Source organism: Coffea eugenioides, chromosome 2 (assembly GCF_003713205.1).
Source record: "Coffea eugenioides isolate CCC68of chromosome 2, Ceug_1.0, whole genome shotgun sequence".
Classification (NCBI taxonomy): domain Eukaryota; kingdom Viridiplantae; phylum Streptophyta; class Magnoliopsida; order Gentianales; family Rubiaceae; genus Coffea; species Coffea eugenioides.
The window spans coordinates 74,900,869-74,926,823 of NC_040036.1; the positions used below are offsets into that span (position 1 = coordinate 74,900,869).

Sequence of the window (25,955 nt, forward strand, 5' to 3'; positions counted from 1 at the left end):
ATGTTTTTATCTCACGTACATCACATCACAAAAAAGTACTACAGTAATTACTCTAAACAATATTTCAAATAATACGCTATTCATATTTTTTTCAAAAATTTATCCCAAATAATTTTCCATCCAAACATAAGTCTAAAGGTGAATTTCAAATATGTTAACGAGTACCCGTTGAGCACCCGTTAGAAAAATCATTATTCATAATGAGCATGTAAAGTAAACTTTTAACAAAATGTCAACCACAAGGAAAGAGAAAAAAGAAAAAGCAGAGATATTCAATAGCATCCCCAGAAATCAAACGAATCTTGGAGGCAAATCTTTTGAGTTATGTAGGATATACTTTATTCACCAGATATGATTGTGTATCTCTTATTGACCAGAACCTTTTAGCACATATTATTAAATCAAGATTACGAATTGTAGGTTGAAAAAGTGATTGTGATTTGTGAATCTGCATTTGGAAATGATTATGTTGTTTAATAATCACATGATGCTGTGCTAAAAAAGTATTAGTATTTTTATTAGTTTTAATGCATAGTCACTGTTGCAGAAACTAAATGAACTTCTTCGACCTAGGATCCTTACCAGGTGGCCCATCTGAATTGAGGGCCACTGGCTGGCACATTCAATAGGGCCCCCAATAAGTGTTCTAAATAGGAAATCCATTTCCCCAAAAACAAAAAACAAAAAGAAAAGATAAGTACCATGATAAAAGCAAAATATATGTGGATACTTTTGTTTTTGTCTTTTTGATATAGTCTATTAGTGTTTAAGGCACACTCGATTCGATATCCGTGTAATTAATAACAAATATATTTGTAAAAAAATTATTTATAGTAGAAAATGAAAGAATTGTTTTTTTTTAAAAAAGAAATGCTTAAAAATTATGAAAAATCTAGAAGAAGTCAAAATAATAGAAAGAGCCGTCTTGTGGATAATTGGAGAAGTATATGTGATTTGCAATTGTGAGAGTAAAAAACCTTTTCTTGTGGAGTCGAACTAGAATTGGAACTCGAATATTTATACAAATGAGTAAATAGAAATCAAGTAACAGTTATAATTCCTTCAATATTAGATCGAGTTCAAATCTAACGAGTTTGACAGTTTAACCCTATTCGTATAACATACGAACAAAAATTGAACGCCAATTATTTTGGTGGGCTCCGGCAGTCGAAAGATAACAAGGAGGTCCCATAGAGAGTCCACCAGAAGAACAATTAGGCCGAAACAAGGAAAGCTTACCCATATACTCAGGCACCTCTACAAGGCTTAATTCAGTACTACAGACAGAGACACAAGAGAAGCTACAAGAGTAGAGGGTTTCGAGACGATTCATGAAAATCTTATGTCATCTACACAAACATTGGCCGCAATTTCTGGATCCTACAGGGGCCTAATCTTGCCTGAATTGCTAATGAAACCAGATGCCGAAAAACCATGCTTTTCTTTCTTCTTGTTAGTGGGAATGGAAATTAGGTTGCAAGTTTTGTCGTTAGCCTCTTGTTTGGATTGCAATTTTCCAAAAAGAAAAATTTTATATTTTCCATAATCACATAATCACATATTCACATTTCCTAATTATCTTTTTTAACGTCACATATATCAAATTGCAATAATATTTTTTTTACATGAATTCCAGACAATGACAGGCAAACGAAACAACTCGGCCCCTATTTCACTTCCGCATTTATACTTCGAGAAATTTTCATGTGATAAAAGCCTTGGTTTTAGTCTTCTAGAGTTTAGTTTGCTTTCTCTCTTAACTTTATCTCTTTTTTTTTTTTTTGGGTATGAAACAGAAAAGAGATGGTCAAAATTTAGGATTAATTTATCCTACATTGACAATGTATACACTATCAACATTGGATGAATGATAACTATGCAAAATTTGAATTTGAAATTCAATTTTTGTACACATGTCATGAATCCAACGATGATAGTGTATATACTGCCAGTGTAGGAAAGATTTACTCCAAAATTTGTTACCTCAACGAATAATGGTCGTGACTGAGTCACCAACATTTTTCCAAGTTGCTTCCTGTTCCTTTCGCTTCACACATGGAGTTGTATTCCACTTTGAGTTTACAGCCATATTCAGGTTAAAACTGGTCTAGAACCACATTTTCTGTAGTTCATTAGGGTCCAAGAATATGATTTTCCCGAAAAACAAAATTGTAACTTGTACGTGGGATTTTTAAGTACCATGATGCATTTTATGGATCAAGATTGTCAGGTTACCCATGATTCTATCATGATTTCACACGTTATAGTTAAGAGATTATGCTTCATTTTATGGATCAACTTAGTTTTGTTAACGACTCAGTTTGGTTTCTTCTGTAGTGCCATCTCAGGTTTCATGAACCCTGAACAACAGCTACACATTACCATGCACAGGGACGAAACTGCTCTTGCCCTCTTTTATGGCTGCTGGCATTTCAATTTTCGTTCATTTTTTTTAAGGTTGGGACAATATTAACTAATAGAAAACCTTCCAAGAAAATCAGTTCCTGCATATATATTTTCTCTCCATCAGAAAGCATTTCGCCCACGTAGACTGCAGATAAGAAACTCGGTCGCATTTTCACACACAAACACACAGGGTTTTGTCTTGTGCGCTTTACAAGCCCATAGGGGTTGCATAATTTAGTCTGCACTGCAAACTGTTGGTGTCAATGCGAAAGCCAATGCTGCGAATGGCATAAAGCTAGGCAACTAGCGAACTAATTACACATCATCTCAAGGTGCAAACACTGCAAATGTTCTAGGCTTGACAAGGCTAACCTCATAAACATTACCTACGAATTTACAATCACTCTAGCACAAAGTTAGACGATACATAAGCTGAACCAGGCCTCTCTCTAACCACGAGCTGCTCGGAGGAAGTTATCAAAAGGACTTGCAGGAGGCAACCTAAGAGCCGACCATGACTCCTTTGGCATCTCCGAACCAGAAACTGGCCCGTCTTCACTGCCTACCTACAAATATAGAAGTTCCAAGGCCACAACAATTATCGCAATAGCTAATTGAGCTTAGAAATTCTTAGCTCAAGACTAGAAATTCAAGTATCAAAGCAAGAGCTCTTTGGTTTAATCTCCCGGGTAAAATGAAGGTCTGATCAACAGCATGCACATGAAGCTCCAGGAATCAATGTACAGTTTCTAGCTGACAATTAGTATATTCACTCACCTTCCTGATTGCTGACAAGCCATAATATCCAGGATTTGGTGGAAACGTAGTGTCTGTCTTCACAAAGTGACCATCATTAGTCAACCAGTTCGAAAGCTTCTTTCTAGCATCTGTACCAAGAGCTTCACACTGACTAGCCATGGTATGATAGGGAAGTGGAGAAGTTGAGACAGATGTTCCAGCAACCTGACCAGCAACCTCAAGTGCCTGAAGACACAGTGTCAGATTTGTAGACAAAGAAGAACATGGTAAAACACATAAACCTATGAAACCATAACTACAGCCTGTGTATCAGATAATGAGCATCATAGACAATTCTATTGTTCATGAAACATAAGACTAGGGAGCACTTCAAGGCTACAATAAGCCTGTAGTGGCACATGCCATACCCCCTACCATCCTCAGGTGTTGTGTGTGTGTGTGTGTGTGTTTTTGAAGAACCATGATGCAATTCATATAAAATTCTGTATGATTTTTCAAGAAAGTTGAATGAACTGTTAGGCCAAGTCATTGATGATAGTTTCAGTCACAAGTTTAATTAACTTAGTGCACAAGTATCAGCAAAATAATAATGTTAATCTTTCTACGAATTGGTAGTTTGTTTCACCCCCTTTTAATGTTAACCCATGCCTTTGTAGACAAATAATATTAACCCCTTTTAATATTAACCCATGCCTTTTAATATTAACTCCTTTTAATAATAAAGTTCTGCATCCTTTTCTCCTTACTACACCCCATCTGTACCAGATATTGTAACTGACAAGTAATCCTAGAAAAACCACCATATCAGCCTTTAACGAGTACATATTCAGTTCAAAAGATCCATAGTTTTGTGAAACAAATCCTGACCCTAAAATACACTATCTATTTGTTTTTTTTGGTTCAAAATTGTACAAATCACAAAAATCTCAGTTTCTTTTTAATACAACATAACAATGAGAATTTGAGTAATCTAATTTCATCCCATCAGCTCATGCTTTGAGTCCACAAAATGTAGGTATCAGGACAAAGACAGCCCTACACAGCCAGCTAAGGATTCTTGGTCTGACCCAACTATCAAACACAAGTCTGTGCAAACTCACACCTCATCTCATTCAGTTTCACACTATTGCAGCCAAAGCTCAAATGAGATTTAGCTAAATGTGAACTCATCCAAAAAGGCCAAGAAATCTATTGTTTGTTCATTCACTCGCTGTTTCTCATAAGAATCTAAAAAGAACTAGACAACTAATTGCCTCTAGACTTCAGAAACATCTTAAGCCTTTTGAGTCTGAACAAAGGCAATATCTAAAGGTTTGGAACTCTGCAGTCTTTCGGTTCAATTTTAGTTCATTTTTGTATTTCTTTTGTCTGTGCTCAGTATGCAGTAATTCATGTATCATTCAACATAAGCCTTGAGAAATTATAACCAACACAAACAATTTTGTATATTTCTTGGCCCTTATGCTGTCTATTAATATTATGTCGCAAATTTAACTTTTGAAAGTGCGACCAAAGACCGAAGCATGTGCAAGCGTCTGTATCATACACCCAGAGAGAGGAAGATTACTGATTCCAGAAGTTGCCCAATGCTGACAACATGCGACATGGAAGGGCATGGTGACATAGGCGTTTTGATGAAGCGCGAGATGTCAACAACTGAAGATTCACTGATGATGTCATCCTCACTAAGCACATTTGCAGGAAACTCCTGCAGCAAGAAGTATAATCAATGGCAGCTCCTGCTTCATTATTAGCAAAAACATTCACAAAGATGGTAATTATAGACAAAGGTCTCCATAAAACTTCACTCCTAAAATAAGTTATGTCAAAGATCTTATTCAGCCTTTTTTAACACACCGTTTCCAACTTGAGAAGGAAGAAGCAAAAGTTGTGCCTTCTTCCTGCTTCACTGGAAGCAACATAATAAACTTAAAGGAACTTACACCATCAAATGATGGAGATTCCTTGGAGAAGGGTACTCCATGCACATGATCAAAGTCAAGCGGACCAAACATCAGCACATCATCTGGTGTGAATGCTTCTGACAGCTGATTAATCAGATCCTCTTCCTCAAGCTAATGAACAAACAGTAAATAACAATGTAAGTCAAGAATTTCCTACCTGCCTGCATTCATTTCATGCAAAAGCATAGAAAGCCTGGCCTTGAAGCATGTAACAATAGTATTTTGAGATAGAGAAAGAAAGTCCAAACTTTTTCAACAAGCCCATACCCCAGTAATGGTAGATAAACTTGCAACCAAAAGATCTAATATAGCTTTCTCAGATTGTTTAATCTTGCCATGTAATTGAGAGAGTAAAGCTGCAGCTTCCTGGTTGTCACCAGGAGAACCATATTCTCTAACATCTGCTTGTGGTCTAACATATACTTGGATATCATCATTAATGCCAACATATGGATCAACCTGACCAAAAAACAATATGCAAGCCCATCAGAAAGAACACTACAAAAGTCCCATACCATACAAAGAACTACCCAAACTGGAAAGTTAAGCAAACATCAATGCATGGTAAGATATAGAGAGGTAGACAAAGCTAGTTCTGGAGAAATGTAACACTTAAAGACTAGTTAATTGACCATTTAGTGTTGACAACAGAAACAGTTGAAATTCAGAAAATGTGTCAAAGTGTCCACATTGCCAAATCAAGAGGCAATTTCAGATCTACTATGAAGAGTATAGTGCCCAAAACCACTCGTATATTGTACTTATACCACCTCACATTCCTTAGCAAATGCTATAGCATCATCTAATCGTGAAACAAAAGAAGGTATATGAGTCTAGTATCATTCAAATTATGTAACCATGACAAGTTATAACAACCATAAATCAGTAATTTTATCACAAGTTGTGATATCAACATAATCAAGTAGGGATACAGCTTATAAGCACTCACATCGAAATCGACTGAAGTCTTGATAAGATTAATCAAATCAGCAATATGATATATCTTAGCTGTAAACATGAGCATTGCAGTCGATAACACAATAAGCGATCTCCGGTATGCAGGAGAAAAGGTCCCTGTGAAGGGTAAAGAAGTCGTTAATGATACAATACCCTACTAGACAAGTACACTTTATTCAAAATATATTTTACATACCATTGTTAGAGTCCAAGGACATCTTCAAAAGTGAAAGAGGGAAGTGAAAGAAGCGTATGATCAAGTTGCCACGGGGGCTCTGCAACAACAAAAGATCATTAGACCTCATGAAATTGAAGGGGCATACACACACACACACACATATTACACGTGGTACAAATACATAACTGGAAGTTGCTCATTTTAGTAAGCATACAAATCATTATCTATTTACCTCAACCCACCCCGTCGGCCTACAAAAGAAAAGGTCAGGTATGATGGATGCCAAGACTCAAACTTTGATACACAAATCTAATAGGAAAATGAAACACTGCAAGTATATTTAAAACATGATAAATGATCTGAATCCTCACCTTCAAGCGTGAAGTAATTAGTGTTAAGAAGAAAGAATGAGCTATAGCTTCAATATTTGCTGGTAGATTATCAGAAAGATTGGCTTGTATCCATAAGGCAGTTAGCACCTGGGTAATTTGGTCCTCATTAAACTTCATAACAGATGGTTCCTGCATGCACGAACATGCCGATCACGCATGTCAAAGATAAATAGCAAAGACAAGTTTCCAAAAAATGCACGAGGAATCAAGTTGGGAAGAGAAATTTCTTACAGCCTCAATCAAGCTCGCTGATCCAGGAGTCTTGTCAATAATATAACTTATTTTGTTAAAATTGGGAGAGTTTCTGCGAGCCCACCCCTGATGAAGTTCTTCTTCAACATCTCTTTCCTTGGAATCATCTTGAATGCTATATCCATTTTTTAGCTTAGTTCCATCTTTTCCCCTCCTGAGCTTCTCAAGTAAAGCTGCAACTGAGTCAAATGTAGAGGAACTATTCGAATGCCATCTTTTTGTGTAAACAGAAACATCCTTTCTTGTTAGGTTAGAACTCGGAATGAGAAGAATTGAGAGTACGTGGTGGCCTCCAACACGTACTTTAACATCAGGATGCAACATCACCTTCAAAAGTTGAACTAGAAGCATATCTGGGAATCCCTGCAAAGTATTTAAACTGTAATGTGGCCTTCCCTCAAAGAAAATCCTAAAATAACTCTTAATTTGAATGTTCAAGTTGTTAAAATCAGTTTTCTGCAGAGTTTCTGAGATAACATCTTCCATTAATACTATATAACATCTATAAGTTAATATGAGGATGCAGAATCAAGGAAAGTAGTATAAGAATTGATGGTTTAGCAAGCAAAGATGACAGATGAGACGGAATCGCACTAGATTAGATATTGAACCTCATGCTGAGATATAAGTCAGTGCAGATTTGTTTTCAATGCTTTTAGTAGGATATCATGCATCTATGTGATTCAGAGCTGGTTCAAACAGTAGAATGAAAGGCTAACCTGGAACTAAAATAAGATTAAACTGGAAAACAGCTGACAAGTCTTCCACCCACCCTTCTTTACCCAGAAAATGGCATGCATGCAAAACATTACTACAAAAGATTGCATTACCCAATTAAAGCACCAAACCTGCTGCACATGGGAAGAGACTGCTGCTAATGAGATCATGTGAGCTAGAATGACTAATGATCCAATGGTGGCCCTGGCAATAACTTTAACAGTTGAAAGTTTCTCCATTGACATGGCCATAATATCATAGAGTGGTCGGCCATCACTAATCTACAAGAACAAAAAATAGATTTCAGGCAGGAATAACGTTTTTACCTACAAGTGAACTACAATTTCACTAATCGCAGATCTATAAAAGCAAGGATGTCTGCTGAAGGTGTTGGTGCTTACCCCTTTAGCAGTTTCCAGCAAGAGATCTTCAATGGAAGTTTGAAGTGTGAGATTCATATCCACTTCCTTCTCCCCATCTGATTCAAATGTTGCCTGTAGGCATTTGCGCAAGTGCCTGCAAATGTCACTAACAAATCCAACATCTAAAAGCACAGTTCCACTTCTAATCTGTTGAGCCAAAGCAGTAGCTGTTTGGACCACAAAAGATTTAATTTGGGGATCATGCACAACATTCTTGTGGTCAAGATGGCGAACCACACTAGCTAAAATCACGACCTGATTCCCTGAAACCGTTAAAAAGAAAAGTTTAGGTTGATCAAAGTTCAAATACAGAGATGAAAAAGAAATGAGATGAAAACATTAAACAACACATATTTTCATTCATGAAGCCAGTTACATAAGTTCAATTATCTAAACCAAAACTTTCTAACTAACTAACAAGAAAAAGTAAAGATTGAAATAGGTTAAACTTATTCTGTTCTGAGTTTGTTCTTTTCCTTGAAAACAAGTACGCACACTGCTACTTTCAATTACATTCCAATCCTTGAATGGTTTACGTAATATTCCTAGCAAATATATCTTCTAACTCACCTATTTATGTAGAATAAGGAACCATCTAGATGACTACCATTAGTTGTACAATTTAAACCAATACCACAAGCAGCCACATGAACAGAACGACAAAAATTCTGAAGCAATAGGACCGAACGAAATAAAATCATCAGAGAGGAAAAATAATGATTCATGCACTAACAGCACAACAATGAAAAGATGCCTCGTTGGAAATTGCTCAGACTTGACCAGAGCAAGATAAGACAAACTATGTTCCTTTTTTCACAAAGTAATGTTATAGGACATCAATAGAATCTGATGATAAGCAGGAGAGGAAAAGAAAAAGACAGAAATTCCTCAGTGCAATGTATTAGAAGACCTAAAGAGACAAATAGTTTGAGCAAAAACCAACCACATCAATCCAGTAGAAGGGTGGCTCACCTGAACTTTCCATAAAGTAGCACATATCAGACAGAACTACCAACGCCAACCCATGGGGTGGAACCCAGTGTCTTCCACTGTCAAAGTAGACAAACATTGGATCTAATACACGGCGAATTGTCGTACTTTCCTTCGCCAGCTCCATCATCCTCTGTACACATATCTGAGCCCAAATATTTGGTTTCTCAACCTCTTCTCTGCAATCCACAAAATCCATAGAGTTCCACCCATTATTTTCAACAAACTGACCTCGCTAATTGAATTCTCCAACAACAAACTGACCTGACTAATTGAGAAGGATCTTTCCAGTCTGGTCGAGGTCTGATGTTGATACTACTAGGGCTAAATTCACCAACACCCCTTCCTTCACATCTAATTACTTCATCAACCCAATTATGATGTGCTTCACCTCCATCTTCATCATTTTCATTGTGTCTATCGGGGTCATAATTTACTAGTGTAGCATGAACAATCTGAAAAAGCAATACAGAAGCTTCAGTACTAATATGTACTTCTTAAGATAAGCTTCTAATAAAAGGTGAAACAATGGAAAATTCCTATATCAAGGCATTTAGATAATTGACGAGACTGAATTCAACAAGCATATCAACAGGCCCTTTTTTCTTTTGCAGGACTTATATTCCATGTTATTTTAATAAATAGCTATGCCAAACAGGAGATATCCCTTATCTCTTGTAGGTAAAGATGGCTAACACAGGTTCTTTTTAGCCATTGACACGCAATCTTAACTTGCTCATGTGACAAATTCTCTCCCTTATCATCCTAAAAAAGGACCACTATCCCATGGTTCCAATTCAAATCTTCATGAATTGATCCTCATGAGAGATTTCTCATAGTGAACTAAACAAATGAGAGCAGATAAGCACTTCAGATACATACTGATCAAAATGAAAATTAACACCAGCAACACCAAAAAGGCAAGTTGATGGCATATGCAACAACTTAAAGAAGTAAATTTTCGGATAATACTTCAGAGAATTGGAGTGACTGATCAGATGCAAGGTCTTCTCATTGAATCAATAACAAACAGATGCAGAGAAATAGAATTCCTGCTAAAAAAGTCTCTAAATTGCTATCAATTCATCAGTTGTAAACATATCAGCATTAGATTACCAAATTTTTCAACCACCTCCCACAACAAAAGAAAGAAAGCGAAAGAAAAATTGAAGCTTATATGTGTTCATTCCCAAGAAAATTACCCCCTCTCAAACGAATATTTGCATAAGAGGCAAACCTTCACTTGCCATAAGAGGCACAGTGCTGACAATTAGAACATACAGATTTGTAATAGTTTGACAATGTACTGAACCAGTTAAGAATGAAACAATCTCTAGCCATTTGACTGTTAACATTAACCATTTATTTTGTAATGGAAGTCATCCGCTGTCACTTCTAATGCATTTTCATTTCCCAGTTATTTTTTCACCTTTCAACCATAGAAAGCTCAAGAAATAATTAAGCAACTACATTTTTATAGCACGATAACTCTCCATGATTACATCAAGAATTTGAAAAAATGCGACCTCCTCCCCATTTAAAAGTCAGAATTGGCAATTGCGAGTCTTAAAGGTTACATACAAACCATTATGTCTAGATAAGGCAGCCCAGGATCTATGCACAACATAATTCTGTATCATTCAAAATTTCCTCCTTAGGAGGGGGGTATTCATTTGTAAGAAGTTACTCCCCAAATATGTCTCTTTCTTTCATACATCAAAAAGCAGGAAAGAAAACATTAACAAAGTCATGGGGGAGTAATGGATACTGCACTATCAAAATAGATGCAAATAACAAGCCAAAAGAAGACCAACCTTATCAAAAGCAGCAAAAATATGAGAAAACTCCCCCATGAACCATACCTGCAAAGGAGAAGCAAACCAGTTAAAGTATATATCTTCAAGAAGGGCAGAAACCAAGTGATTACGAAGTTCATTAGTAGATTTGAGAGTGAATTGCAAAGAAACAGAAAGCAATATCCAGAAAATTTTGAATTAAATGCACAATAAAAATAAAAAGTCCAATCACCATGGCAGAGAGAGACTGCAAACTTGACGCTCTCAAGCGGTGTTTTTGAGGTTCTTCTCCAGTCTCATGAGCAATGATAGAAACTTTGTGAACCAAACTTTCCAAATTGTATGAATAAGTTCCATCAACCTGTTCAGGCATTGTGAGTATATGGACGATAGCGTAAATGGCACCACTAAAAATAAATGATAAAATAGTTGGCAGATAAACTGCATCTAAATGCGGGCCATGGTAATTTTTGCAAATCAAATTAATATCTGCTAATGAAACCATGTGATTTACTGGGTGGAGCATTTAAAGCATTTAAATTTGATCGAGATGGAGCAAGAAAAATTGTCATCACAGTAAAGCTGTATGAAACAACTCTCAATATAAATGTTGGAATAAAGCTATTGCCCAACTATAAACAACAATTACATATGATTTGCAATTGTTTTGGAAAAACAAATCTTGCAACATAGATTGACCGAGGACTTCTAGATAAGCTAGCAAGGATCCAATGGCACGAGAATAGTTTTGTCTAACAAGTCAAAAGATTTTGCCCCCCTTCCATCACACAGTATTTGCAATATAGCTCGAGCACACAATTCACCTGACTGTAAATAAACTGAGTTAGCATCTGGCATCCAATTATCCTGACAGCATCTTGCTTCGACTCATCAAGTAGTTCAACCACTAGGCTCAATAGGTTGATAGCAAAATATGCCCTGAAAGTTCAAAAATGTTAAAGTTTTTTTTCCCTTTTTGACTGCAAATCTTCTGGAACTTCACTTCTACGAGAAGACAAGAATTTTTAAGGCAGAGACAAAAATGTATAAGAGCTTAGCCATTCTTAAATTCCAAGTTAGCACTTTAAAGCAAAAAAAAAAAAGAAAAAGAGCTAAAGGTCCCAGACCTGGTCCCTTAAAATAATGGCAGCAAACACTAAAAGAGATTTATTTCATGCCAAAGTATGTTCATAAAATCGCTAACATGCAGAGGAACAAGAGATAAAATATGCAAAGAACTATCAGTATAGCAACTCACATTTGATCCTTACAAATGCTGAGCAACTTATTATAAGCCTCAACAACGATCTCAACAAATTTGATATTCTGGCTTCTTAGTTCTTTGTAGCACCTATCTTCAAGATACTTGGTTATCTGATGGAAATTAGAATGTCAGTAACAAGTTAGAAAAACTGAATATGTTTATATGGCAAAATCCATCTTTCTTCTATAGTTTTTTGTAGAACCTGTCTTATTACAGAGTCCATGATATATTTTAGATGCTAATTATCTTCATCAGTTTTACAGTATTTCTTAATTACAGTCAGCATATCTATTGGAAACAGGAAACTTTCATCACTTCCAGAATCCATCCATATACACATATAGCATATAGGAAAATTAAGTACCTTAGGGATTCTGAAAGGGTTTTTTGCCGCGTATTCACATAATTTAACAACTTTCCTCTCGTTGGAAGAGCTATCCTGCACAAAGAAGTGTAAACATCAGTAATTCTTGGCTATTATCTATCCCAGCTGGCTTGTACAACACGTGAATGTTAAAAGGAGAATGGCAAAAGGGAACTTGCCCTCTCCTTGAGTAATACCAAATGTTCAATTCAGTTAGTTACCAACTCGGCAGAAATCAAAGTACGCCATTAACTTAAGTATGTAAAATTAAAACACATTCTCAGTTGACAACATATTTCAACTTTTCTGCAGGAAAGGGTTCACGAGCGCTCCAAGCCTCCAATCATCTATCTACCACACCGGCCGAAAAAAAAAACTCCAAAAAATTGAGTTGCAACTTATAAACCATGATACATAATGGACGAGCAATAATTGATAATATTTGCTATTCAAGTTTCCACATGTAGAGTCCAAAAAAGTAGCTTTTTCCATCATATCATAGTGCTCAGAACAGAAATCCAAACCAAATTCTAGCAAAATATAAAACTTACAGGGGACTTGGGAAAGATGTCAGCTAGCAGTTTCTTGTATCGCTTAACAGGTTGTCTTGATCTTGACCTCAAAGCAGGACAGCATACACACATATTCCCACATGCTGGGAAAATCTTTCGGGAAATGAACCCCATTTTCCTAAAATAAACATTAAACCACCAGATCAGCCTAAGTGTTCGAGTATACAACTTGAAGTTTGCATCAGATGTGCATGATTTAACAAAAAATATAAATAAATAAATAACAGAACTTTAAGAAGCTCAACTAAACAACAATGCAGCTTAGGGGCAAAATTAACCAAACAAGAATAAATCAAGAGAAGAACAACGAAAAGATTTACAAGGACCAAATGTGACAAAGAGCAGAGGAAGAGAAGAACCAAAAAAAAAAAGTGAACTTTTGCACACGAGAATGAGAAATTTGACAAAAACGAAAATTAATTAGTAGCAGCACCATTTTCCGGCTACAATACGAAAGAAAAAGTCAATGGCAAGTTAAAATAAGGGAATAACCAACGCATTCGTGCACCAGCGTAGAAAAGTAAACCAGAAAAATTGCCCAAGGATAAGAAAAATCCACCACATCAAAGTAGCACTAGACCTCAACCGAAAAAAAAGTGAGCAAAACAACAAACTCAATGAGCTACAAAAAGAGGAAGTGCAAGAAGTTGAACAAAACCCATAATGTAGCTTTCCAGAAAAACAATCAAACAAGAATACAGCGAGGAAAGATGGGGAGAAAATACACTAGCAAAATATGAAAATAATAGAGGAATGAATAGACCAAAAAGGTAACTTTCAACTTTAGAGAGACCCAAAACACAAAATGACACACAAGAAACTTAAACAGGACTAAGATTTTCCAGCTTAAATGGGAAATAATTAAAGCCCATTGTAGGTAAGAACAAAGGGGTGATCATAAAAGAAGTCGAGAGACAAACATGCACCAGTGTGTACCAAAGAAATTACATAAATAAAAGAAAAACCCAGAAAAAATTACACAAAAATGAGAAAAACCCACATCACAAATTAGTACTAGACGTCCAAAAGGAGCAACCCAAATAACCAAAAAAAAAAAGGAAAAGAAAGAGCAAAATCAATGAGCCCAGGAAAAAAAGAAACATAAGGAATTTTTTGTTAGACTGAAACAGAACACCAAAATGGAGGAAAAAAATGTAAGCCCAAGAAAGGATAATAACACACCTTGCTTGTGAAACCAGATATGGGGAGTAAAAACTCCCACAGAAACTGCTATAATTTGCAGAAAGTTTTGAACTTTGAACAAGAACGGTGAGGAGCAAGCACGGGAGAGAACAGTAGTGTATACAAAAGTACAGAAAGCAGAAAAGCAAAAAAAAACTTACAAAAAGAGGGGGGAGAGAGTGAAAGAAGGCGCGTGAATTTTGAGGAATTATTAAGGGATAATTTCAGAAACCTCCCCTGAGGTTTCTATAATTTCATTTAGTTTCTTTAAGATTTTAAAATTTATACTTACCATGACATTCATTCAAAACGATAATGAGTGTGTTTGGATAGTAAGTTATTTGGCCAAATATATTTGCTTACATCACTATTACAATTTCCAATACACATTTTTATCTTCCCAATTACTTTTTTATTTCACATACATCACATCATAAAAAGTGCTACAGTAAAAATATCTCAAATAACTTACAATCCAAACACACTCAATATTAGTTTTAATATTTTAATAAAACTTCCTTATTGAATATACGTATACAAAAAATGGGATTTATAATTTTTTTTTTCCTTCTCTTTTTTTATTCCTTACTTTTATATTTTTTTATTAAAATTATGGAACCATAAACACTGATCCTAAATATTAAATTAATGACCTTTTTAAAGAACTTTTAATGACACTAACTCAAAAAAAGACTCAAAACTACTATCAAACTGTGACAGTTTTACCAATCCAAAAATTCACTAACTTTAAAACCATTATGATGATAGTTTCTTCCCCAATTTAGAAAAAATATGTATTTTCAATAAAGTACTATTAAAAATAATTTATCATAATTGATAGACAATTGCTTACCAAATAATAAAATTTTGGTATTGAAAACTTGAGAACTTTTCTTACCCTTGTACTAAATATCTTATTGCTTTATAAAGTAATTGAAATTTATACAGTGAGGGTGTTTAGAGGTATTCGTTTAAAATTTTTACCAAATCTAAGGTTCAGTTTTTAAAAGTATCAAATTATGAGAGGTAGGTGTAATTTTTTAAAATTAAAAGGAGCTCATTAAAATTATCAGATACCTTAGGGGTAGTTTATGAAATTATCCCAATTATTAATAAAGGAGAATTTGGATTGGAATGGAGGGAGGGAGGACAGACAGCACGTGATTGTCAGACAGTGTTGCAGTGTGAAGTCCTCCAAGTTTTAGAAAGTGAGTTCCTTTAGTCTTTGGATGTGTCAGAACTTGGAAGACTAAACAACACCAATAATTTAATATTTCACTTTTTGGTTTTCTTAATCTAATTTTATTTTATTTTATCTGAATTTAATTTTATCTCGTTTTTATTTTCATGTTTCAGTATGCTTTTTTTCTAATTTTGGTTTATACTCTTTTTTCTTTGGGAAGAAGTTATGAATTTAATGACAATTTGATTAGAGTTCTTTGATCACACTATATTACCACACCTCTATTGTTTAGTGTTAGTGTAGTGGTGTCAATTTAGCTTTTTAAGTCGGGTTTCAGCAAATTCAAATTCGGCATATGAGTTATATAAATTTTCGGATTTCAGATTTAAATTAAAAAGGTTCAAGTTCATCTCACACTATTACATGAATTTCGGATTCAAATTGAATTTGACCCAAACTCATAATTAAATACATAAATATATATAATATATATTTTATAATTATGAATTAATACAAATTTACATATAAATTATTAACATGTTATGTCATAATATGTATTAGTATTCAAGGAACACACTAATGTGAGTGCAACTAATAGAAAAAATTTTTGTGAAATATTTTGAGTATATTTATTGAAATTATTTTCAAAAAAATTGGTTTTATATATTTGAAATTACATATGTAAAAAAAGCACCAAAATAAAAGTTATAAAAATTCATAACCATAATTGGAAGTTGCTAATTAAAATTAAGATTTACTAAATAAGTTTAAAAATAAAATATAAAAAAATACATATTACTTGATAAAAAATCATATTGGTAGTAGATAATTATCAAAAATAGATAAATTTTTTTTTTATATCAGAAGCTCTCTCATCATCAATGGTAGTTTAAAAAATATATAAAGTGATAAATTTTTGTTTATTCCAAATCCTTCCTCTCCTTTTATATATAATATAGATAATCATAAATTATAAATATTATTATATATTTTTTACATATATAATTATATTCATATACGAATCACACTATAATCGGTCTAATCTAATATAATCTAAGTTCAATTCACATTTAATTCGAGTATAATATTTAGGCTCAAACTTTGTTGGTCCAATTAAAATTCAGGCGCAGTGTGTTTTTTCTGGCCGAGAGGGGGCTATCCCATCCCCAAACCCCCCCCTCCCCCCCAAAACACAAACTTTATTGCGTGCGAATCTATCGTTGTAATGATCTATATCGGTAATCCAAAAGATTACCTCGACAATGAATCTTTTCCATTACCTAATACCTATTGACTATTGAAGTCAAACTTAAAAGCAAACTTACAAGTACCTTTTCTTGGCCTTAGTAACGGAGTAGTGTATTTTAAGAGCCCTGCAGTAAAGGTTAATACTCATTTAGGGTTAGAAAATTCTGCAGTTTTATTCAAAAATTTTATCCCTCTTTTAGGGTTAGAAAATTCTGCAGTTTCTTTAAAGGAAACTACTTCTACATTCTATATATGACAATCACCGATTGCCACCTTATTCAAAAAATGACAGTGATTTATATCTTAAATAATTAAAATTATTGTAATTTAGGGATTAAAAATTCTTATTTCCACCATCCAACAATAAATTTTAACTTGAGTCTCCCAAATATGATATGCCAATAAGAACAAAATGTTGTACATGATGTTCAATTTTGATGACATTTTGCTTAAACCATACCACTTTTTTTTTCTTCTGATATGTGATAATATATGATTCAGCAATATCATCTAAGGATCAATTCGTTTTATCATGCAACTTTTGAAGGGTGTTGCATGTTTTAATGTGGTCTCTTTCAAGGCTGAATCCCTATGATTCAAATCTTTCTTGCTAGTACAAAAACTATCTAACCACTGAGCTCTTAATTCAGTAGCCACCACCAAAGTTGGTGAGGTGAGAGATCAGGGGACCAAACCTTGCCTCCCACCATTGGCCACAAAAATGTGGCAAGCCACTTCAAGTAGCTTCCAGCCGAGTGCGTAGTGCACTCGTCTGGGCCGGTAGGTGATTCAGTCCCTTTCGATTTCCCCTCGGCCTCTTCAGTTCATTCCCTTCTCGTAGCATAGAATAATTGTAGGTCTATGGTATCGACAAAAAAAAAAAGAGTACAAAAACTACCTCTTTTTTTACCAATATAAATACTGTTGCTCCACATATTTTTTTTGTATGGTATACATCAACGTGCAAGAAAGGTTAGGCAATTGGTTAATTACTCATGTTAGACATTTCTTGCATGGAATTAAGAGTTGTGAAAGCAACGTTTGAGGAATAATGAACAATTTTTGTTACGTAAGGCTGATCCTGCAACCGTTTAAAAAAAAGGAAAACACAAGAGTTCATCCCAAGATTTTTTTTATTTTTGTGTTAATGATGGAACTTCTTTAGAAATTCATCCAAATTATGAGATGGTCCCCTAATCCAGATAATCCCTAATTCTTCTATTATCCCTAAAAGTTTGTGTGATTCAAAGCCAGTTGTCTCTCTACTGTGTGAAGAAGCTCCAAATATCTTGTGTTGGTTGGTGGTCTGCCTGCCCAAATTCCCAGCTACCTTCTTGCCCACAATAAATATCAAATGATTGGTTGGCAAGACCAATTTCCATCAAATCTGGACTTTACTTGGTATATGTGAGAGGGTCTAGACCAAATAACATGTTATTAAACTGTTACAGTTTGATTCATGAAAGTGGAAAAAAAAAGGGTTAAAAACAAAGAAAAGAAAGAACTAATAAATGAAAATTTGAGTTAGTAAACTACTTTGGCTGCGTTTGGATTGGTTATTTTTTTAAAAACAAAGATTTTCATATATAGTGTTGCAGTAATATACAAAAAAAAAATCACAAATACTAAAAACAACCTCAAAAAATACCAAAAAAAAAAAATCTCAAAAACACTAAAAACAGCCTAAAAAATAATCTCATCTACAGTAAAAAAATTTTTACCTACATTATTATAGTAAAATATTTCAAAAATATCTTAAAAAACAGCTAATTCAAATGGAGATTGTTTTTTGGATTGTCCCATAAATGTTCTTTTTTTAGGGGAGGGGGTGAGATTATATCAACAAAAGATGAAAATAGGATTTGACATTTGTATATACATTTTTCCTCTCTCGTTATCCTTCACAACATGAATAAAATTCTTGGGTAATTACTATCCAAAAAAAACAAAAAGCTCCCAAACATCTTTCGAACTCTAATGACAAAATCTGCAGCTTTGTTGCATTTTTGACAAAATGCAAAGCTAATATGGACATTATTAAAAGAGGGCAACAACAGTTGGTATCTGTCGCTGCAAAAATAGGCTCCTTCAGGAACATTATTGATGATTGTTCTTGGTAATAAATATCCTCGCACAAATGTTTAATAAATAGATCAACAGAGATTTGTGAATCAAAATTGTCAAGAAGAAGTTGGCCAGACAAAAAATCACATTGGGACAATGCAAAAACCGGAATTTCAAAGTTTGGTAGACATCCCTTATCCCTCGCCAAAAACAATTGCAGGTGGGGCTACCAGCACCAGCTCATGGCTGTCAAGGATTCTTGGTTTGCTATCCATTTTCTCTATTGATGATCACAACGAAAGTGTATGCAAGGCAAGAATAGTAGTAGTACAAGTATTTCTAGTATTGGGTCAAAATCACAAAATGAATGCTAGTCTCTATTTGTTTCTTCATAAATTGGGTCAAAATCACAATGAATGCTGTGAATGCTAGTCTCTATTTGTTTCTTCATAAGTAATTCCCTACTCTCTCTCTCTCTTTCAACCAGCTTTGGAGTCTTGACAAGGAGGATTGGAATTAAATTCCCCCAACAACCAGAGTTGGTCAGTAGTTGTGCCAATTAGATGGACAGGCACCAAAAGTATTGGTTAATCTTCATACTTCCTTTTTCAGCCCTGTTTGGCACTTAAGTTTTTTGCCAAGTTTGTCTGCTACAAATTTTTTAAAAACTTTAACTACAGTAATCTCAAACATTTTTCAAAATTTTTAAACTATTCACTTCAAAATATTCAAAAATTTACGCACTTTAAAAATTTTTTTAAAAACTTCTACAGTAAGTTACAGTAAAATTTTAGACAAACATTCAAAAAACTGGTTTTCCTGTGAACTGACACCAAGAGGAGGGCCACAATTGTGCTGACATCCCAGTTCAAAGGATAAGTCGACCAGAATAACAAGTCCATTAGGGCGATAACAAGCAATAAGTCCACAAACATGGCAAGGTTAAGACTCAAGAGAGACTAGACAGATATTCAGGCTTGCTATAGCTAATTGAATAATGAATCCTCATCCACACTGACCTGACAAGATGCAGATTATTGTGGAAGCAGAAGTGAAGATTTACACTCAAGGATTAGAAGCTACATGGCCTTCTCAAATATTAGAAGATGAGAATTTAAGATTATTAGGTCAAAACCTCGGATAGCCTACCAGTTACCCAACAAGATTCATACTGAAAACTTGATCACCTTCGACCTGCTAGACCATTTCATTTTTAAGTACAGTTGTCAGAAGTACAATTAGAATGATTCCCAGTAATTATTATGTACATAATATTTTATACATTCGCCTTACTTTTTACATAGAGTAGTAACAAAATGACTAAACTGATCCTTCATGGTTTAGAGCATCAACCTAAAAAGCTTTAAATCCATCAGTTCTGGAGTCTGTATCTTGAGCGCAAACGGCTGAGGATCTCAGCATATTCTGGAGTTGTCTGGCTGAATACTTCATTCCACATCCTGAAAAGGTCTGTACGTATAAACAGGAATCCAGGTCAATCAAACTCAGCTTTAATAAATGAATAATATCATTGATACAAAACTCCACACGCATTCATTCGTCTTTCTGGTGAGAGCATATAAACTGATTCATAGGCTGAACTACTGAAAAACAGTAGTAATTGGCTGCACAAGGGAATTATTTAACGCGGTCATTTACAATAGTATGTTAGATAACACGAACTGCACATTTAACCATGTCTCAACCCTATTACATTATAATTCTATTAGATTAGCGTGGACCTACCAGCCTTATCAGCAGAGGAAAGACACATGACAATCATGTCGAATCTTGGGATTTTGGTTAGATTTTCTAAGAATTTGACAGCTAAATCCACATCTTCTCTGCCAAACATAAGGCAGAAGAAATGTCAGCAAATCATTAAAAGAAACATAATTTTGCGAATTCATTTACAAATAGTTTATTGAAGATATTAACTTACACGAAAAAGGTAGCAATACACCCAAGAATATCCATGAGTAATGAAGCAGACAAGGCATTCTTAAATATCTGTGGCAATGAAGTTGGAGGAGTTGCCTGATCAGGGAAAAAGAGGAGGTCACACAATGGGAAAAGAAACAAACTATAAACAACAGCAACAATGAAAAGTGAAATTACTATCAGCATGAAATTTCCATTTCTTTGTCAATCTATGATCAGTTTCAACATGAAGATGGTCCTTTCCAAAAAACAAAAAATACCACACAAACAGCATTTAGATAGACATGTCACTGAATTGAAAACAGAGTTGGTAAAGTTCCGCCTTGCCAATCAACCTTTTTGCAAGTCTCAAGATGGAAAAGTCATTCTCCTCCATCAAGATAAATTGTTAAAAAGAATTTAAAGTGATTTTGAGAGAACATAGCAAATAAATTTGGAAAGATTCATAAAAACCATGAGTATGCAACTACAGAAACTTAGCATCCTAAATGGTACATTCTGAATTGCGTGCAAAGGACAAAAGTGACACACGGCTGCAAAACAATGTAAAAATAGACCTTCAATAATTGAGCCTGTAAGCTACGGTCACCAGAAAGCCCCCGCCAAGAAACCTCAAACTGGTAAGCTGAATTTGGAGGTGCAATGATTTTAGCAGCCTCAGCCTTAGCAAGAGTAGCAGCTCGTGCGGCAAGCTCTTGAACTGATGTCTTCAACTCATGCTTGCCATTGGTGCTGCTTCTCTGTGATTAAAAACCAAAAGAATCAGTAGAGAAAAAGAGAACCCAAGGGCAGGCTGAGTCTTAGCATATAAATCCACAAATCACGCTACAATTTTGATAATAGCCAGCTGATCACAAAGTCATGCCATGCACATATAAAATCTATAATTATTTTAGACCTGTTTGTGAAAGCAAAAAGTATTTGCAGACCGTTGACATAAAAGATCAATCTGCAACTTTTCATTATCTTGTTCTCTTAAATCTTTGTTATTAAACTATTTGCCCTTTCTAATCATCAAAATTGAAATGTTAGAATTGTTTGTTGCCCCTAATCTTCTTAAACATTCACTATCTTTCTAAAAACACCAGCTCTTAACGAAAAGATTATACAAGAAAAGAAAACAATGGACCTTCGTTGTCTCCAAAGCAGTGTTCTGAAGAGCTGGTTCATGAGAAGCATTTCCATTTTGATCCTTAGTCTTCATACTAGTACCATCAAGTCGCATAGCTGTCTTTAAAGGAATTTCTCCATTATTACCCTGCCAATCACAGCTTAAAGTTCAGAGAAATGACTTTTGCCCACTATCTGATAAAAGAAGATACTGATCAAATGTAAAGCTATTTTTTCCAAAAATTTCCAACCATCACAAATGTAAAGCCATTTTTTATCATCCAAAATACATTCTTAAGAATCTCTATGACAGGTCAGGTGCAATGAATATGAAGCTCCAAAGCCCATGCTTTCACCTTGCAACGAAGATGACTATAAAACTCTTAAACACAAAATAAACCTTCAGGAAACAGAATGAACTGTCCCAAAGACATGTTTTTACCTCCAGAAGCTAAAGGAGCAAGAAAAGAAAAGAAGGTGATTTACTGGAGTCCTTTTTAACTCACAGTAGTTTTGCTCCCAGCCAAGCCAAACCAAATAGTATACATATATACAAGCAGTCAAAAAAGTGAAAGAAGAAACTCCATTGTTCAGACCTTTGTATGATCATCCTGAACTTCAGCCACCATTCCACTATTAAAATCACTGGAGACAGGTTTGACCCCATTTACAGCTTTGTTTGTCTCAACCTTTGGCTTTCCAGCTTTTTGCAACCCTTGCACAGAGCTTGTTGATGCTCTAGATACCTTCTTAAGAATTTCCTGGAAATTGACAATGACTGATAAAAAATGGAAGAACTATATCCAGAGATAGCAGTAATATATGACTCAAGTACTCAAGGATTATTAGTTTAATTGAATTTGCCGTCTTAAGTGTTCAGAGGCATGTGAAAACTTTGACAAACTGAGTCCTCAAATCTATTTCTTTACAAGAATAAGAGAACAAGAAAATTGATTACAAGGTAAGGAGTAAACCTTATCTAGCAAAGATTTGGCTTCTGCATATTGCTTCTTGATCTCCTGGTTTTGTGGCTCTAACCTCAAGGCAAATTCAGCATCTGCAATCAGTCATACTTCATCAGAAATACTTCTTTTTTAAATAAATCAAAAAGAGGTTTCATAGGATCCATAATAATACCATCATAGGCTTCTTTTAGTTTGCCAAGCTCTTTTCTGGCTGTTGAACGACGAGAATAGGCCTTAATGTAGCGATCATCTAGATTTAAGGCCTCAGTACAGTCACTCTCAGCCTCCTCGAATCTAATTTAAAATGAGGAGAACATGTCACTTCTTATAGTGTGTACATTTTATCTTATAAAAGAGAATAATTTCTCTATTCTGGAAATAATAAAACTAAGAAGATAGTTGATATGAACTTGCCTTTTGATTTTGATATAAGCCATAGCCCTATTAGCATAAGCAACTGCAGTAGGCAACAATGCAATGCTTCTAGAGTAACAGTCAATTGCTTCATTAAACTTCTTATGTTTAAAATATTCATTGCCCTACGCAAGATAGAAAGTAAGAATCAGTATCAATACAAGACAAACATGTCATTCTAAACCATATTTGTTGAGTGTGAAGCATACCAACTCTTTCTCCGAGTTTGCATCAACTGAACTCTCTTCTGTCATGAAACCACTTGATAACTGCCTTATTGCATCATAGTTTCTCAAATAATCATATTTTTTAGCAGCATCACCAATATGCTCATTGGCATTTTTTTCAACTGCATGTCTCTCACCAACTCTTGAGCTACTAGACAGCTGATTAGCATTTGCTACATTATGATTATGTCTTTGAGCAAGGAGATCCTGAAATAAAACTTGATCCAATCAATAATCAAAAACAACACTTATGTAATAAAAAAAACAGTAAAAATCAGAAAATGCAATCAAAAGATCACCTTCATGTCTTCCCCTTTGGCACCACTTAAATGCAATCAAACAAGAATAGAAAATGAAAGGGAAAAGAAAAACAAAGAAAAATTTGCAAACAGAAATGCATTCACACTGACTAAATTCACTGTCAGGGTGAAGTGGCTATAAAAAAAAAAAAAAAAAAAAAAAAACACTCTCGATGTAACTGCCAACAATTCTCTAAGATAGAGCATTCTAACAGAATTCTGCACATGAATATGATTTCGTATGCTGAGACAGTCAAGGGTTGAGTAACTGCACATCTTAACTACAAGAAAACAGAAAACTTACTGCCTTCTCCTTGCCTCGGGATTGTGACTTAAGTTTCTTGTCTTTATCCTTGAATGATAATTCCCAATCCTGTAAATTATTCAGAAGCCCCTCAAAGTCCTGTTCAACCAAAATCATCACTAAGGTAGGTGTAAAAAAAAAAAAAAAAAAACTAACGAGCAACATCATGTTTGTACTTTCTCTGGGCCAATTTAGTCCAGTAGTACACACTTTAGACGTAAAGAAAAATAATACAGTCCAGTAACATTAAAAAAAATGCACCTCCATAGTTCTCAACATCTATTTTCTTTTTTTTCCTCGTACAAGAATATATTTCGCAAAGAAATCTTACAGCTAGCTCGATTTCATCCACAACTTAACACGGCTTTGAAATCCTTCCCGGACCACAAAATAGTGAACTCACAGAATAGAATTACTACAGGCCTTGACTCCACTAGATAAACATAAACACAATGATGAAGTTACTGCTCTCAGAATTTTATTTACACTTTTCATTTCTAGTCAAGAAATGGATTCTACCAACCCTATAATCTTCAACCATTTTCATCTAATTTCTTCTTAATTTCCATGAACAAATAAAGCAGCAAATTTGAAGGGTTCTTCTTGCTTGAATACCTCCAACTTCTCCACCAGCAATGTGATGGTACTTACTGCAATAGAACTAATACCTCCAGCAAGTATAGAATCCAGACCTTAAAATCAACAAGCCCACAAAAAAAAATGCAAAAGCTAAAGCCGTTTCGATATTGAAATCATGCTTGGTGAAAAGATACTACAGCAATGCTGCTCTGCTAACAAATAGAAGAGAAAATGCATATGCACCTGAGCTTGATCGCGAGAATGCTTGGAGGGAACCCTAGACATTGCTGGGAATAGAGGGCACGGCAGTCGGAGAAGAAGAGAGAGCGGAAGCAGTTCAGAATTCAGATGCTTCTAGAATTCCAAGGGGAGAAAGAAACACATTTCATTTTAATACTACCATCGAAGCTGGATCAACTTTAAGGCTTAATTACAAATTGTACCCAGTAATTAGGAGTTAGTGCAAATTGACCCCCTGCATTTACAAAATTTACAAACTAATTTTTTTTTGTTCTTCATTATTTCTCTTATATGTGTAGTTTTACTTTTTTCCCTTCCCACTCTATTGTAAATATTGATAATATTGTGCTAAATAATCTTTTTCCTCACTTAAATATAGATTATTATTTCTTATGAAAAGTTTTTAAGGGTAGACTACTATATTTATCAATGGATAGAGTTTTTAATGAAGCAAACTGTTTACGAACGTATTTATGTTCGAATCGTTTGAATTCGAAAAAAGTACAATTGTTTAATAAACGAATGCAGTTCAAACACAATATTAGACTCGTTTAATAATCGAACCGAACATGAACCTCTTCGTGAACACATATATATAAATATAAATACAATTAATATTATTAAATACATATTATATTTTACTAAAAAAGTACTTATACATAAATTAGCATTATTTATTTTTTATTCTAAACAATGTATTATTTATTAACAATATAATTAGATCATCTTCAAAATCAAATTCGAGAACGAGCCAAATTCGAGCCGTGCTTGACCTTGAATTTGGCTCGTATAGTTTAACAAGTTGAGTTTAAGCTCAATCTTAAATGTTTATACAAATAAACGAATCAAATTCAAACGATATTTGTAATTTGTTAATATTCGAATCGAACTTGAACCTATTTGTATAATATACGAACAAAGCCTGAACATCAAGCATTCAACTCGATTTGTCTCGTTAAAAGCTCTACCTCTAGACTACTTCAATCGTATAGCCCCTTCATTCCTATTAAAAAAAATATTTTTTGATCATAATATGTTAAAGAATTTATTTTTATAGTTAAATATAATATTGTTATTTTTTATGAAAATATTTAATGGTTGAGAAACTTATTTACCAATAAACTATACTTTTTTTTTTCAACAAACACCAATAAACTATACAAATA

At 34.4% G+C, this 25,955-nt stretch overlaps 2 protein-coding genes across 4 annotated transcripts; both read right to left on the bottom strand.

Moving 5' to 3' along the window:
• Nucleotides 1-2,552: 2,552 nt before the first annotated feature.
• On the bottom strand, nt 2,553-14,359 carry LOC113760669. Of its 2 annotated transcripts, none has more exons than XM_027303344.1 (20): nt 14,216-14,359; nt 13,013-13,151; nt 12,462-12,536; nt 12,092-12,207; nt 11,658-11,772; nt 11,066-11,194; nt 10,852-10,899; nt 9,302-9,492; nt 9,020-9,216; nt 8,027-8,310; nt 7,757-7,906; nt 6,888-7,271; nt 6,636-6,785; nt 6,283-6,361; nt 6,079-6,203; nt 5,397-5,588; nt 5,109-5,240; nt 4,733-4,873; nt 3,184-3,390; nt 2,553-2,972 (listed from the first exon to the last, which is right to left on the bottom strand). In XM_027303344.1, exons 2-20 carry the CDS (start codon nt 13,145-13,147, stop codon nt 2,856-2,858), a joined length of 2,967 nt encoding a protein of 988 aa, XP_027159145.1. In that variant the 5' UTR covers nt 13,148-13,151; nt 14,216-14,359; the 3' UTR covers nt 2,553-2,855. The 2 variants fall into 2 exon arrangements, with proteins under 2 accessions (XP_027159145.1, XP_027159144.1); XM_027303343.1 differs by having other exon boundaries at nt 7,739-7,906.
• Nucleotides 14,360-19,807: 5,448 nt separating this feature from the next.
• On the bottom strand, nt 19,808-24,891 carry LOC113761528 (RNA polymerase II-associated protein 3). Of its 2 annotated transcripts, none has more exons than XM_027304552.1 (12): nt 24,793-24,891; nt 23,971-24,039; nt 23,350-23,574; nt 23,141-23,265; nt 22,899-23,020; nt 22,736-22,818; nt 22,358-22,522; nt 21,781-21,909; nt 21,209-21,391; nt 20,653-20,747; nt 20,457-20,554; nt 19,808-20,180 (listed from the first exon to the last, which is right to left on the bottom strand). In XM_027304552.1, exons 1-12 carry the CDS (start codon nt 24,832-24,834, stop codon nt 20,083-20,085), a joined length of 1,434 nt encoding a protein of 477 aa, XP_027160353.1. In that variant the 5' UTR covers nt 24,835-24,891; the 3' UTR covers nt 19,808-20,082. The 2 variants fall into 2 exon arrangements, with proteins under 2 accessions (XP_027160353.1, XP_027160352.1); XM_027304551.1 differs by having other exon boundaries at nt 23,971-24,069.
• Between the last annotated feature and the right edge of the window lie 1,064 nt (nt 24,892-25,955).